At 35.2% G+C, this 16,809-nt stretch overlaps 1 protein-coding gene across 4 annotated transcripts in view; it reads left to right on the top strand.

The window, feature by feature from the left end:
• Positions 1–16,809, top strand: part of COL21A1 (collagen type XXI alpha 1 chain) — a 185,264-nt gene that overhangs the window by 49,632 nt on the left and 118,823 nt on the right. For 3 of the 4 annotated variants that reach the window (XM_047859712.1, XM_047859713.1, XM_047859714.1), the window contains one exon: positions 2,416–2,967. The exons of the other annotated variant lie outside the window; for it this stretch is intronic. In XM_047859712.1, coding sequence (XP_047715668.1) covers positions 2,416–2,967 — 552 coding nt within the window. The remainder of the gene's footprint in view (positions 1–2,415; positions 2,968–16,809) is intronic. 4 annotated transcript variants of the gene reach the window in all.

Genomic DNA, 16,809 nt, shown 5'->3' with positions numbered 1-16,809 from the left:
TGTCCTTTTGTGTCTTGAACGAAAGCAGATGTCTGTAATCCCAGTCCAGCTTCCAAAAAACCCCAGAAGAATTGCATTCCCTTGGGTTAGAAAATTCGCCTCTGGGGCAGAATTCCATTTCTGCTGTCCCTAACCTGAACCCTGGCTGTGGTCACCATGGCAGAGGATGTTGGATTAGAGTCCCTCAGGCTTTTTTGGACTTCCCCACCACCTTAAGAGTGGCATCATAATCATGGTTACGGTTTTGAGATAAATCTATGTTTTGGCATTGAAAAAAGTTTTTGGGAGGGGGGAAGTAATTTCTTGACTGCATGTTCACCTGACAATAGTGTTTCTTTTTGCTGGTTACTGTGTTGGGTGAGTTAATTTTAAAATTGAGGCATCTTCCTGTGAGCCCTGTCATCATCCTAGATATGGAAGTAGACAAAGATGAGGAAAAGAATGGAAAGGAAAGCAGAGATTGATTGATTGATTGATTGATTGATTGACTTCTAAGGAGATATGAAAATGCAAATACTAATTGTCAGTAAACATTGCTTTTTCCTTCACGACTGTCCTTTGCAATTGTGATATCTCATTTGCAGTGTCTATGGAAAATAAACCATTATAACTTTAAATTGGGCATCTGATCACTACTTAAGGGAGACCATTGATTTGAGTAAAAACACAAGACTTGCAACAAAATTTGTTGTCATATTACCTTGACTCATCTCATTCTCTTCCAACTTACCATCTCCAGGGATATGTGACCTTTATCATATGGGCCATAAACAGTAGTATTTTTGTTGCTTTGCAGAAGTGAGAGAAAGAGAAAGCAAGTATGGCTGTTCAGCATGCTCTGTTTCCATTTCAAACTATTGGAATTACTCAAATGAACCAGTTTGTCTTTTGGGCAGTGTTTGACTCTTATCTCTGGGCCTTGGCACTTACTGTCCCCTCTTACTAGGAGGTCCTCCTCTTCACCTGGCTACAGCTCTCCTTTCAGACCTCAGACTCCCAGTCAGCTTCCCCACAAAATCTACCCTGGTTTTCCACAGTTAGGTTGCTACCCCCTCCTAAATGTTCTCAGAATACTTTGTACTTTCCCTAAGCAGCCAGTTGTCTGTCTTACTAGACTTTGATATCTATTTGAGATATCTTATGTATCTTTGAAGCTGGTACCTAGCAGGATATCAAGCACAGAGTAGGTATTTAATATATATAGACTGGGGGCGCCTGGGTGGCGCAGTCGGTTAAGCGTCCGACTTCAGCCAGGTCACGATCTCGCGGTCCGGGAGTTCGAGCCCGCGTCAGGCTCTGCGCTGATGGCTCAGAGCCTGGAGCCTGTTTCCGATTCTGTGTCTCCCTCTCTCTCTGCCCCTTCCCCGTTCATGCTCTGTCTCTCTCTGTCCCAAAAATAAATAAACGTTGAAAAAAAAAATATATATATATAGACTGAAAGAATGAAATAGGGTTGGAGGCATGTTGTGCAGTGTGGAAAAGACCAGTAAGATTTTTTCCCCCACAACTGCTTAGAACTTGTCTAAGTGTAACTTAAACCAACGGTAGTTTTTTATTTTCCTTAATAGAAATGTAAGGTGTGCTGATCACATGTGTTTCCTGGCATCTTGAAACGAGAATCCTTATCGCTCTGGAGAAATAAATAGCTTTATACTTTTGAACATAGATTCGCTTAGCACAAGTATATTATTGGCTGACAATGAGATATTGGACCTGCATTGGTGATCTCAGTTTATTAAGCTTTTATTAACTATATTAAAGAATATGGATCTTTATTGACTAGTTGAATCCTGAAGTTGGCAGAAAGTTTCTTTTTAAATTTCTTTCCCTTATTCGTTGGTTTATTTTATTATTGTAAATACTTCAGGTTATCAGTAAACGAACCATATTTCATTGATAACTTAATGCTACTAGTGTATAGCTGAAAATAATTTATTTGCTTATTTTTGTGTTTTCATTTATTGGGTGGGGAAACAGAATAAAATGGTGCTTTACGGTAATACCTGCCCCTACAAAGAGATATCTAGATATCATGTCATATACAGCATGTCTTTTTTATTCCCTACTTTTAAAGCTCAGTCATTAATCCTTAAATTAAGATAAAAGAATAAAAAATGTCAACAAAAATAATAGCCCTCAGAAAGAATTTTCATGAGCTAGGCGGTATATCTTATTTAATCCCACATAGCTCCAGTGAACTGGTTACTTTAAAAAAATTTTAAGCTTTATTGAGGTATAATGGACATAGGAAATAGTAAGATATTTGAAGTGTACCTCATGGTGATTTGATATACATGTATGTTGTGAAAGGATCTCCCTCCCCCAGTTGGTTACTTCAAAATCATGCAGTAAAAACTGCCTATGCTTTTCTTTTTATACAGCAAATGTGCTCTGATGGTTTTCTTTTTCACTTAGGTTGTCGTACGGCTCCAACAGATTTAGTTTTCATCTTAGATGGCTCTTACAGTGTTGGTCCAGAAAACTTTGAAATAGTGAAAAAATGGCTTGCCAATATCACAAAAAATTTTGACATAGGACCAAAGTTTATTCAGGTTGGAGTGGTCCAGTATAGTGACTATCCTGTATTGGAAATTCCCCTTGGAAGCCACAATTCAGGAGAGAACTTGATGGCCGCAATGGACTCCATACACTACCTGGGTGGAAACACAAGGACTGGAAAGGCCATCCAGTTTGCTCTTGATTACCTTTTTGCCAAGTCCTCACGGTTTCTGACTAAGATAGCAGTGGTACTTACGGATGGTAAATCTCAAGATGAAGTTAAGGATGCAGCAGAAGCAGCAAGAGACAGTAAAATCACTTTATTTGCTATTGGTGTTGGCTCAGAAACAGAGGATGCAGAACTTAGAGCTATCGCCAATAAGCCTTCATCTACTTACGTGTTTTATGTGGAAGACTATATTGCAATATCCAAAATAAGGGAAGTGATGAAGCAGAAACTTTGTGAAGGTAAGCCTTAATAGAATCTGGAAACAATTAATAATTGCATTTTCTAACATTTTAGTATAACCTGTGCTTATTATACCAGTGTAGTTATATTTAATGTCAAATTATCTATGATGTTAGAACTGAAATGAACACTTGGTTTTGTGTTTCATTTATTCTGGATAAAATTACTTGAAAAAAATCTACAGTTGGAAAATGTCATACTTTGTTATATTTGTTGCTTTTTCTTTTTGATCACAATATGTGTGTTGTAGAGATGGTAGAAATAAAGACACATAAACAATATGAAGAGGGGTGCCTGGGTAGCTCAGTTGTTAAACATCCAACTCAGGCTCAGGTCATGATCTCACGATTTGTGGGTGCAAGCCCCACCTGAGGCTCTGCACTGACAGTGTGGAGCCTGCCTGGGATTCTCGCTCTCTCCTTCTCTCTCTGCCCCTCCCCCAGTTCACGCTCTCTCTCTCTCTCTCTCTCTCTCTCTCTCTCTCAAAATAAACTAAAAAAAATATGAATCCATGTGGGGTGCCTGGGTGGCTCAGTTGGTTAAGTGTCTGACTCTTGATTTTAGCTCAGGTCATGATCTCATGGTTCATGAGATGGAATCTGCATCTGGCTCTGTGCTGACACTGCAGAGCCTGCTTGGGATTCTCTCCCTTTCTCTCTCTGCTTGTCCCCAGCTCTCTCTCTCAAAGTAAATAAATGAACCTAAAAAAAAAAAAAAAGATCAAGAATATGTATAAATCACACATGATCATTATTACTCCTGTTAATGAGTTTTTGTCTTTTTCATTCCAGTTTCTTTTATTTCAGCGTGTCTGAGAATTTATTCATGTGCCTAAATGAGAATAATATTGTATATATTATTTCATACTCTATTTTCTTATTATTTTATATTCTATTACTGTGTGTATAATTTTCATCCTCTATTAATGTGAAAGCAGACAATCTCAGTCTCCTAAGATAATTTATTGAATAATTTTTCTATTTTTGCATGTTTAGTTTTTTTTTTAAGTTTTTATTTAAATTCTAGTTAGCTAACATACAGTGTAATATTAGTTCCAGGTGTAAAATTTAGTGATTCACCACTTACGTACAATACCTAGTGCTTATCACAACAAGTGCCCTCCTTAATACCCATCACCCATTTATCTCATCTCCCCACCCACCTCCCTCCAGTAACCATCAGTTTATTCTCTACAGTTAAGAGTCTGTTTCTTGGTTTGCCTCTCTGTTCCTCCTGTATTCATCTGTTTTGTTAAATTCCACATATGAGTGGAATCGTATGGTATTTGTCTTTCTCTGACTTATTTCACTTAGCATATACACTCTAGCTCCATCCGTGTTGTTGCAAATGGCAAGATTTCATTCTTTTCTGATGGCTGAGTAATGTTCCATTGTATGTATGTATGTGTATATGTCTGTGTGTATGGATAAAGAAGATACATCTTCTTTATCCACTCATCAGTTGATGGTGTTTAGTTCATTTCTAAGTTTTTCTACTATAAATAACAGTGAATATTCTTGTACAGAATTCTGAATGAGAATCTCTCATTTCTTCCAAAAACAAAGGTCAAATTACTAATATTATTAAAGCTCTGGAAAAATGTTAAAAATTGCACTTGAAAGAGACTTAAATTTCTATGGTTAGTGAGAGAACATTTGAAAATATAGTACTTATCAGTCAGTTATTTTTATATCATTCCATGAAATCTAACTTTGTGTTTATGATAACTCCGTGGAAATGGAAAAGTTTGTATTTTTAGTAAACATTAATGCTATTAGGATATACACATGCTTCTGTTCATATTACTTAGGGGGAAAGTAATTTGTATCTTTTATTTTTAATATTATAGTCATTTAATATACAATATACCTAAAAATAATATTTGTGTAACATGGAAAGGCTTTTTTGCCCCCAGTTTACCTACAAAATCTTCAAAAATAGGTTGGTTAACATTTCATAGAAATATTTCCAGGGGCGCCTGGGTGGCTTGGTCGGTTAGGCGTCCGACTTCAGCTCAGGTCATGATCTCACGGTCCGTGAGTTCAAGCCCCGCGTCGGGCTCTGTGCTGACAGCTCAGAGCCTGGAACCTGTTTGAGATTCTGTGTCTCCCTCTCTCTGACCCTCCGCCGTTCATGCTCTGTCTCTCTCTGTCTCAAAAATAAATAAATGTTAAAACAAAATTTTAGAAATATTTCTAAATGATTGTGGCTTAGAAAAAGTTTCATTCTCTTTTTTCTTCAAATTTGTTTTGGGTATATAGTACAGAAAAAACATTTAATCATTTTTTTATATTATTTAAGAAGGTATAGAAATTAAGCATTTTATTTAATCAAACTTTTAAAAAGGTACTGTATCAAGTAGAAAAGGTCATCACAGTTTTTTTTTTTAATGTCTCTAACAGTTAGACTGTGTTGACTTTTGTCATCTTGAACAGAACAGAGGGGTGTAGATTTGTTTCCCAGTTGTATTGAGAAATAATTTGACATACATAGATGTTTAAATGCTTTGTCATATTAGAATTAGAATTCTGTGGTTTTGAAGCTAGGTATATATTATTATTAAAACAGACTTTTCATGGTGATATTTTACTATTTTGTATCCTAAAATAAAATTTGATTAAATATGTATTTGTACTACTTCAGAGATATTTTGTAGATAGGTATTTTGGTAAATGTATTCTATTTAAAAAATTCTAATTACACATGAAAGAGTAGCTGTGCTTAAAAGGGGTAAAAAATTCTTTTTACAGACTGGAAATGTCCAGTCTGTAAAAAAAAATTAAATTGGAAATCTTGCCAAAAATCTCTTCATGCACACTCAAAGAAAGAATGTAAGTAATGTCTGTGTCTATTCAGTTCACAAACATGCTGTACAATAGCCATCTTTGAAAATGTGATTTTTTGAAATTGTACTTAGAGCAGTATATGAGGTTCTTTGAACTTGACTTTTTAATAACTGTATTAAAGTATGATTAATGCATTGCTGTAATCATGTAATTTGTATTTGAATCATTTGACAGTTTCCTTTTTTTTTTGACAAATGGTTAAATTTTACCTCGAGGTGCTTATCATATAGGATTACCATTTCCTAATATTGTTCACCTTTATACTCTTGCTGTGATTTGATCCACATTGAGCAAAATATTATTCACCTCTTTGTTCTCACATGGATTATTTCATCTTCATAGACTACCATTTCCCTGAAGCTGCATTCTGCAATACATTTCTTATTTCAGGATGATCTTTTTATAATGGGCAATGATTTCTTTCTTTATCTGAGAGTCTAATTTTTTTCTTTTTTTCCTATTGTTTTTTTATTGTTGTAAAAAACCAATAAGATCTAATCTCTTAAACATTTTAAGTGTATACTACAGTATTGTTAACTACAAGCACAGTGTCATACTGTAGATGTCTAGAACTTTTTCCTATTTCGTGACTGAAACTTTGTGCCCATTGAACAGCCACTCCCCATTTCCTTCTTCCTCCCACTCTGGCAGCCCACCATTATACTTTCTGTTGTAAGGAGTTTGACTCCTTTAGATATTTCATAAAGGTGGAATTATTCCTTGTTTGTTCTTCTGTGTCTGGCTTTTGGGATTTTGATAGAGATGCATCACTTTGGGTGATAGGGAAATTTTTACAATATTAAGTTTTCCAATCTGTGAACGTGAGATGTTTCTATTGTTGGTGATTTCTTCAATTAATTGTAGCAGTGTTTTGTCATTTTCAGCCTTCAAGTCTTTCACCTCCTTAGTTAAGTTTATTCATTAGTATTTGATTACTTTTGCTTCTCTGCTAGTACTTTCAATATTAAGTTGAATAGAAGTGGCAAGAGTGGGCATCCTTCTCTTGTTCCTGATCTTTTTTTTTTCATTTGAAATTTATTTTTTTTTTCAATATATGAAATTTACTGTCCAGTTGGTTTCCATACAACACCCAGTGCTCATCCCAAAAGGTGCCCTCCTCAATACCCATCACCCACCCTCCCCTCCCTCCCACCCCCCATCAACCCTCAGTTTGTTCTCAGTTTTTAAGAGTCTCTTATGCTTTGGCTCTCTCCCACTCTAACCTCTTTTGTCTTGTTCCTGATCTTAAAGGAAGAACTTTTAGTTTTTCAACATTGATTATGATGTTAACGGTGGGCTTTTCATATATGACCTTTATTATGTTGAGGTAAATTCCTTCTTTTTGTATTTTGTATTTTATTTTTGAGAGAGAGAGAGACAGCGTGAGCATGGGAGGGACAGAGAGAGAGGGAGAGAGAGAATCCCAAGCAGACTCTGCTCTGTCAGCACAGAACCTGATGCAGGGCTCCATTTCACCAAACTGTGAGATCATGACCTGACCAGAAACTAAGAGTCAGATGCATAACTGACTGAGCCACCCAGGTGCCCTGGTAAATTGCTTCTTAATTTGATGAGCATTTTGTCACGAAAGAAGGGTGAATTTTGTAAGATGTTTTTTCTGCATATATTGAGATGATCACGTAACTTTTATGCTTTATTAATGCGGTGTATCACATTAATTTCTTAGGTTAAATCATTTTTGCATCTCAAGGATGCTGTTGAATTCATTTTGTTAGTATTTTGTGTAGGATTTTTGCATCTGTATTCATGAGGAATATGGACCTTTAGTTTTCTTGTAGTGTCTTTATCTGGCTTTTGTATCAGGGCAAAAAAAAAAAAAAGTTTAGAAGTATTTCCTCCTCTTCAGTTTTTTTAAGAGTTTGAGAGGGATTGGCATTAATTCCTTAAGTGTTTGTTTGAATTCACCAGTGAAGACACCTGGTCCTAGGCTTTTCTTTGTTGGGAGATTTTTGATTACTGATTCAATATCCTGACTAGTTACAAGTCTTTTTCTGCTCTAATCTTAATTATCTTAAAGATTATTAAAATAGATTATTTCCTTCCTCCTCTTAATTTTGGGCTTAGTTCTTCTAGTTTTTTGATGAATAAAGTTAGGTTGTTTATTTGAGATCTTTATTCCTTTCTAATGTATATTTTTATCACTATAAATTTCCTTCTTAGTACTGATTTTGCCACATCTCAAAAGTTTTGGTATGTTGTATTTTAGTTATTGTTTGTCTCAAGATATTTTCTAATTTCTTTTTTGATTCGTTTTTTGACTCAGCATGTTGTTTAATTTCCACGTATATGTGAATTTTCCATTTTTCCTCCTATCATTAATTTCTAGTTTTTATTCTGTTGTGATTGGAGGATGTACTTGGTATGATTTCGGTCTTCTTAAATTTGTTAAGACATTTTTTGACCTAACATGTGATCTGTTTTGGAGAATGTTTCATTTGCACTTGAGAAGAATGTGTATTCTGTTGATACGTGGTGGAATGTTCTGTATATGTCTGTTAGCTCCTTTTGGTCTATAGTATTGTTCAAGTCCTGTGTTCCCTTTTTGATCTTCTGTCTGGATGTTGTGTTTATTATTGGAAGTGGCCTATTGAAATCCTTATGACTGTGTTTTCTGTGTCTATTATTTTTCTTTTCAGTTCTGCCAGCGTTTGCTTTAGATACTTGGGTGGCATGATACTGGGTGCCTATATATTTGTAATTGTTATGTCTTGTTGGTGAATTGACTCCTTTATCATTATATCATGTCCTTCTTTGTGTCATTTGAATTTTTGAGTTAAAGTCTGTTTTGTCTAAGTATTGCCACCTTTGCTGTATTTTGGTTACTATTTGCACAGAGTATCTTTTTCCATCCCTATACTTTTAGCTTGTGTGTCTCCACAGTCCTAAAGTATATATAGACAGTACATAGTTGGATCTTGTTTTTTTCCATTCAGCAATTTATTTGGGAATTTAATCCATTTACATCTGAAATAGCAAGAGGGAAAGATGTAATATCACCATTTTGTTCATTGTTTTCAGTCATATGTTTTTTGGTACCTTCTTTTCTTTCTTTCTGTCTTTGTCTTTCGTTGACTTTTTTTTTTTTTTGGTAGTGACATATTTTGATGTTTTTCTTATTTTTTTAATGTATCTTGTATAGGTATTTCCTTTGTGGTTACCATGAGGCTTATGTAAAATATGTAGTTATAGCAATCTATTTTAAGCTGATAACTTATTAACTTAATTGCATTCACATATACTCTACATTTTTGCTTCTCCCTGCCCCCCTCACACTTTGTCATTGGTGTTATAAATTACAACATCTTATATTGATATGTGTGTGTGTGTGTGTGTGTGTGTGTGTGTGTGTGTATGTATGTATACTGTATTAGCATATTTTTACAGTTACGGTTATTGTTTATACTTAAACTTCTATTTCAGAGTTAAAAGAGGCTTACATACCACTGTTACAGTATTATGGTATTCTGAATTTGTCTATATATTTACTTTAACCAGTGAGTTTTATATTTTGCAATGCTTTTGTGTTGTTTAATGTTTTTAAGTTTCAACTTAAAGGACTTTCTTAATATTTCTTATAATGTCGATCTGGTGGTGATGAACTCCCTCAGGCTTTTTTTTAATCTGGGAAGTTGTTTATTTCTCTTGTGTTTTTGAAGAACATTTTTGCCAGATATAGTATTTTCATTTGGCAGTATTTTTCTTTAAGCAAACACTTTGAGTATATCATCCCATTCCTTTGTGGCCGGAAAGTTTTCTACTGACAAATCTGCCAATAGTCATGGGGTGGGGGGGCTACCCTTGTATATAACAAGTTGCTTCTCATGCTGCTTTCTAAATTCTCTCTCTCTCTCTCTTTTGACAATTTGATTATAATATGTCTTGATATGGATTTCCTTTGAGTTCTTAAATTTGGATGTACATTTTATTTCCTATATTTGAGAAGTTTTTGGTTATTACTTTAAATCCTATCTCTTTCTCTCCTGAAACTCCCATAACATGTATTTGGTATATTTAATGGTGTCCCAAAAGTCATTTAGGCTTTCTTCAATCTTTCTCAGCCTTTTAAATTTTTGTTCCTCTGCCCCAATAGTTTCAAATGACCTATCCTTAAGTTTTCCGATTCTTTTTGTCTGCTTGGTCAAATCTGATTTGGAGCCTCTCCAGTTCTTTTTTTGTTTTTTTTTTTTTTTTTTCCCCTGTTCAATTACTGCATTCTTCAGCTTTAAGATTTCTTTTTGGTTCTCCTTTATATTTTATATCTCTGTTGGTATTCTCATTTTGTTTATGCCATCATTTTGTTGAGCTCATAGGGCATCTTTATGATGATTGTTTTGAATTCTTTGTCAGATAATACACCTCCGTTTCATTAGGGTTGCTTCTGGAGAGTTACTCTATTCCTTTGATAGGATTATGTTTCCCTGTTTCTTTGTGTATCTTACAGCTTTGTATTGGGATCCACACATTTAAAAAAAATAGTCATCCCTGTCAATCTTTACCAGTTGTCTTTGTACAGGGGAAGTCCCTCATCAGTTTGTCTAGAGATTTGAGGGAATCTCTGAAGCCTTTTTTATGGAGGGATGCCATTTCTTTGGGATTGAGTGAGCAATTTCTTAATTAGAGAGGCTTGCTATTTTTTTCCCCAGGAGCTCATAATCTCTCACTCCCTTTAGTATTTGTTTGTACCTCTTTAAGTTTTCTAGTTCTGTAACCATAAGCTTCCCCACCTTGTTCCCAGTGGGCATTAGGCATCCAAAGTATTTTGGTTCCCTGTCATCATGCTTAGGCAAGAGCAGTATCATTTCCTCAGGTAGCCCTTGGAAAAGCTAGAGTGCTGGATACATGCTCCACTATTTTCTCTTTCTCCGGAAGGAGAAGATTCCAGTTGTATGTTTCTCTTGATCATGCTGAGCCATGCTAGCCACACAAAGCTCCCTCCTCCAACCTGCAACTGACTCTTCTTTGTTTTCAGCAGTTTCCAGGCATCTAAATGATTCTGGTTCTGTCAGTGCTCTAAATGAGGTGAGACTAAAACCTGTCTCTTGGGAAGCCCCCTGGAAGCATGCTTCACACTTCTTTTTTCCACCCAAGGACAATATAAGCTAGGGCTTTCTCTCCTGGCACTTACTTGTACAAGCTTGGGGGAGGGAATGTTGTGGGTACAGTTAATTACTCATATTACTTGTTTCAATGAGGCCGTTCTTAGCTTTGTGTTCACTTGGGATATTTCAACTTCGCAACCCAAATATGGAGTTTTCATAAAGGTATTTTTGTCTGTATATTGTTAAATCAGTGTGTCATTGGGGGAATGTGGGCTGGGACTTCCTATTCCTCCATCTTGCTGACATCACTCTTCTGTTTCTTTGAGTAAATCAGGTTCCTTATGTGTCTTTAAGAGCATCCAACAGCCTGTGGCTTGAATTACTCGGTTTTAGGACCCATGTTTTAATTTAGGTATGTTGAGCTTGACTATGTACAGGTTCAGGTAAAGAATAGCCTCTCAAAAACTACTTGTGTTTTCTTACTGTTCTGTTTCCTGCCATCTTGTCTTTTGGATGATGCAGGAAATTTATTTTTTAAGAGAGTATATTATGTTGACTTGCTCAAATGGGGCCAAAGGCCAGATGTCAGAAGATAATTAACTATGCATCTTCAGCCTTATCTTCTTTGAGTGAGTCAGTGAGAAAGAGAGACAGATAGAAAGAGAGGGCGAGTGCCTGCTTGAGTGGAACTTTGGTATCTTACATGCGATAAAACTTAGAGGCTCTTTTCCTGCCAGTGCTTTCTACCATAATAAAGTTTAACTTGGAATGATGTTTAGGACTTCTGATTTTCTTTTCCTCCCATCAAAAGCTGTTCATACTTTGTATAACTGCTCTTTGCTTAGAGATTGTTGGATCTAATTCAAGCCTTACAGTGCTTTGTAATAGTGGCCTAGTGCATTGCCTTATCCTACTTCTATAATTCTACCTGTATTTCATTAGAAGTCACAAAGGGTAAGGATACACATATCAACAATCATGGCCAGGACAACTGAGATATTTTTGGAGGTGGCCAGTATTTTAGCTTTCACGATTTTATAACATGTATGTGATTAACTTCCCTGCTCTCTTATAAAACTGACTGACTTACATTCTTCCTCTTTACTATTGGTATACATATAGTATGAACTTCTGACCACTGAAGTTGGGCAGGAAGAAATGGGGGATGGGAGGTGGGATAAAGTCTCATGGATAGGAAAAGATTGAGTATAATATTCCATAAAATCTCAACAAACATTAGGGGAATCACTTTGTGTTCTATCTGTAGATTGAAAGGATTTGAATCTAATCTGAGTTGAAGGGAACTTACATTGTGAGGGACTTAGGGTATATCCCAAAATAAGAATTTTCCATTTAATTGGAGAGGCAAGAGCTATGTTTGCTACAAATAAAGAAACACAGTAAGCTTATAGTTTACGTGAGAAGTGATATTTGATTATTCATTGGAAAAGTAGAATGATTATGGCATGATTTAGAAAATTGACAAATTATGGCATACAGATCTTGTTGTTAGTGTTTATGATTAGATCTAGATGCAGTTGTATGAGTTAATTATGACTAGGAAAGGAATGAAAGGCAAAATATTCAGAATAATTTTCATTACGAGTGTTTAAAGCTCTTTTCTCTCTTTGAAATATCATGTATAATCTCTGTCCCCTAATTATGTATTTCATTTTCATAACACCTCCTTCCTTTTAAAGTAGCAGCAGACACGCTGGTAGAGATAAAAAATTGGTATAACAACTTGGGAAAAGCTTGTGGCATCGTCTGCTAGAGTAAAGCATATAGATCCCCTATGAAACAACAGTTCTACTCCCAGATATATGACGACGAGAAATAAGTTCATATATTTACCAAAAAGCATCTGCAAGAATGTCCGTAACAGCTTTATTAAAAATAGTCAAAAACTGTAAACAACTCAAATGATTGCCCACATAAAAGTGGATCGATACATCATAATACACTATAATTCATACAGTGGCATACTACACAGCAACAAAAAAAGAACAATTCACCGTTAGGTGCAACAACATGGATAATCCCACAGATGTTTGTTGAGCAAGCAAAGCCAAGTAAAAGAGTATACTCTATGGTTTATTTATATTAAGTTCAAGAATGGACAAAACTAATCAATGATAGAAATCCTAACAGTGGTGGCCTCTGGTCGTGGTGGTTATTGTCTGTGAAGGAACATGAGGTAACTTTCTATGGTGTTAGATGTGTTCTTTGTCTTGTCTGGGTACTAGTTATATAAGCATGTAAATATGTGCCGGTTGATGTGCAGTTGAAATTAGGGCATTTTATTGAATGTAGATTGTGCCTTAATAAAAACATTTTTAAAAACTCCATACAATGTCTGTTAAAGTAAAGCACTGTCTGCTGATTTTTTTTCTTTTTTTTTTTCTTTTTTTAAAATTTTTTTTTTTCCAACGTTTATTTATTTTTGGGACAGAGAGAGACAGAGCATGAACGGGGGAGGGGCAGAGAGAGGGAGACACAGAATCGGAAACAGGCTCCAGGCTCTGAGCCATCAGCCCAGAGCCTGATGCGGGGCTCGAACTCACAGACCGCGAGATCGTGACCTGGCTGAAGTCGGACGCTTAACCGACTGTGCCACCCAGGCGCCCCGGCTGATTTTTTTTCTATAGACCTGAAGCTGTTATGATTATATGGTGCTCCAGCCCAGTCTCTGGAGTCAAACTCAGGTCTAGGTTTGATTCTTAACTTTGTCAACATCACTTTCTTGAAGTGTGATCTTGAGTTAAGTAACGACTCTAACTTTGGTGATAAAGGTCATGTTTTATGAACATAAATATCCATGTATAGGAGGAACATTAGGGACATGTTAAGATGGTTAAGGAAAAAAAAGCAATGGTGTGTATGTTAAAATGATACATAACTGCAATATCTTACAAAAGCTCTGCCAAATTAAAAATGAAACAAGGAGTAAAGAATGAGGTAAAGGAATTATACACATACTATTGTCTGGGTGTGTAAAGGCAAAACACATTACCCTTTCTCCATCTATAGTATTCAAGCAGGAATAACCAAGAAAATTCATTACATTACATAATCAGTGCTTTTACAATGAAAAATGGCAAAACCAGATGAGTTATTTGTATAATTTTGTAAGACTTTAAAATTGTACTTTCTTAACTATTTATTAAGCCAAAAATGATTTTTACTTTTTGTATTTTTCTTATTGTTAAAAATAATATATTCTATGATCAGTGAGGCTACTTAATGGTGCAAAAGATTCTGACTTGTCTGGTTGGTGCACAAGTTATACTAAAGAGTAATAAGAGTCTCTTGTTCTCATTGATTTACCGCTGAAATCTGTACTTACTGTGTCCCATTGCCTGTCAGCCATGCATCTGGCAGACATCTTCCTTAGATGAGAACTGTTGACTCTAAATTAACCTCGATTTCAAGGCAGTGGGATTACTTGATGGTGAAGGAGAATGAAATTATTCAATCTGTAATGAGAAAAGAAATTGTGTGATGATGGGGCTACCTTCTTTCTTATTTAATCTTTGGTAAGAGGCTCTGTGCTTCCATAATTTATTTTGATTTTGTGATTTTGTTATATTTATTATTATTTGCTATTATATTACTATGTTATATTAATTAATTATTAATACAATTAATATATTATATTATTATATTTTTAATATGATGTGATTTAGTACCTTGGTACTAAATTGAAACAATGGTGACTGTACTTTCTTTTAATGAACCTGTGCATGATATTAAAGTACATGATATAATAGACATTCAGAAAGGCAAATGTATTAAATTGCCTCTGAATACCATTGAGGGGTGTGTATCAATTGGACATGTACTCATGTTTGCCTTATCATGAAAACCAAGTTCAATGCGGGAAGTCTTAAGAAGCTGGCTTGCACAGATCTGCACCAGAGGCCCCAAAGGCAACTCTATTTTATTGGACTATCAGGTGTGGATCAGTAAAATTACTTTTGGTTTCTGACCACAGATCTTGATAGAATTCCTTTGTTCTGAATAAAATATTTGACTTCTGGAGAGGGGCAACATATAAATAGTGTGGCAATGTGGAATTAGATTAAATAGGCACTTAGAAAGTAGGCCAGATATATTTTGGAATAATGTATTCATTAGTGTTCCTATGATGTTAACTTATAGGTGGAAAAGTATAGCTGGAATTTGTTCTAGTTAGACTCAAGACATAGGTTTTGTGTCCTTGTCTGTGGCAGAATTTTAAATAAAAAATGTTTTTATGACCTTGGTAAGACTGTATTATATTACTAAGCCCTAAGATTTAATAGAAAAGCAAATATTTTTTTCTGTGTTCTATGGATCATTTAAAAATTTTTTGATTTGAGTATAATTTTAAGGCCAGGTGTACAACATAGTGTTGGAAAAGTTTATACATTATGTTATGCTCACCACAAGTGTATCTACCATCTGCCATTATATGTCACTATTAAAATATGATCAGCTATGTCTCCCACTCCCCTTTACCTGTATTGACCATCTCCCTACCTCCCTCTACTCTGGCAATCATCGATTTGTCCTCTGTAATTACAGGTCTGATTCTGTCTTTTGTCTATTTCTTCATTTTATTTTACTTAATTTTTTTAGATTCCACATGTAAGTGAAATCATATGGCATTTGTCTTTCTTTGACCTAATTCCCTTAGCATACTACTCTTTAGGTCCATCTATGTTGTTGCAAATGGCATGATCTCATCCTTTCTTACGGCTCTGTAATATTCATGTGTGTGTGTGTGTGTGTGTGTGTGTGTGTGTGTGTGTGTGTGTGACATTTTCCTTATCCATTCATCTATCAGCAGACATTTAGGTTGCTTTGATATCTTGGCTATTGTAAACAATGCTACAACAATCATAGGGATGCATCTAATCTTTTTGAATTCATATTTTTGTTTTTTTGGGGGGGGTAACTACCCAGTAGCAGAATTATTGGATCATATGGCATTTTGATTTTTAATTTTTTGAGTCACCTCTGTACTGTTTGACATAGTGGCTGTACCAATTTACCTTGTCCTCTACACTGTTCCTTACCAACACTTGTTATTTCTTGTCTTTTTGATTTTAGCCATTCTGACAGGTGTAAGTTGATATCTCATTGTGCTTTTGATTTGTCTTTCCCTGATGATCAGTGATCTTTTCATGTCTTTGTATGTCTTCTTTAGAAAAAAATGTCCATTGATGTCCTTTGTCCGTTTTTTAATTGGTTTGTTTTTTGGTATTGAGTTTTATAAGTTCTGTGTAAATTTTGGATATTAACCCCTTTTATTGTATATATCATTTGCAAATATCTTCTCCCATTCTAAAGTAAAGTGGATTAAAGTTCTAAATGTGAGACTTGAAGCCACAAAATTGCCAGAAGAGAATATAGTCAGTGATATCTCTGATATCAGCTCTAGCAACATTTTTCTAGATAATTATCCCCAAAGGCAAGAGAAAGAAAAGCAAAAATAAGCCATCCAAACTGAAAAGCAGACATTGCTGGACCCTAGTGTTTAAAATAAATAGAGTAATCTTTACTCATCCCAGAAAGCATTCCTATTCTGAATACTCTGAACATATAAATGTAAAATGAAATTGAAACTGTGTAGTTGGTATAGGAAATCATTTGTGAAGTTAGGTCTTCTGTTTCGTTTACCCTTGTTCCTGAATACATTCCTTTAAAATAACTTGGTATGTCTAGATTGTTATAATTACTTATTGTGGGTGTTATAACAGGCTCCCAACTGAGTCTCTCTTAGCATTTGAATTGTCTCGTATTTAGAATGATAAGTTCCACGTTTCAGTTCTTATTTCCAGTTTCCATACTTCTCTCTAGATGTGGTTTATATACTTATGCATATATTCCTTTTTTCTACACAGTGGGGGAAATTATTTCCCTAGGTTTCCGCTGAAGTTTGTGCAGAACT

The sequence above is a fragment of the Prionailurus viverrinus genome, chromosome B2 (genome assembly GCF_022837055.1).
Source record: "Prionailurus viverrinus isolate Anna chromosome B2, UM_Priviv_1.0, whole genome shotgun sequence".
In the NCBI taxonomy this organism is placed as follows: Eukaryota; Metazoa; Chordata; class Mammalia; order Carnivora; family Felidae; genus Prionailurus; species Prionailurus viverrinus.
The sequence above is the reverse complement of the archived record's forward strand: the minus strand, read 5'-3'. Positions and strand labels throughout refer to the sequence as shown.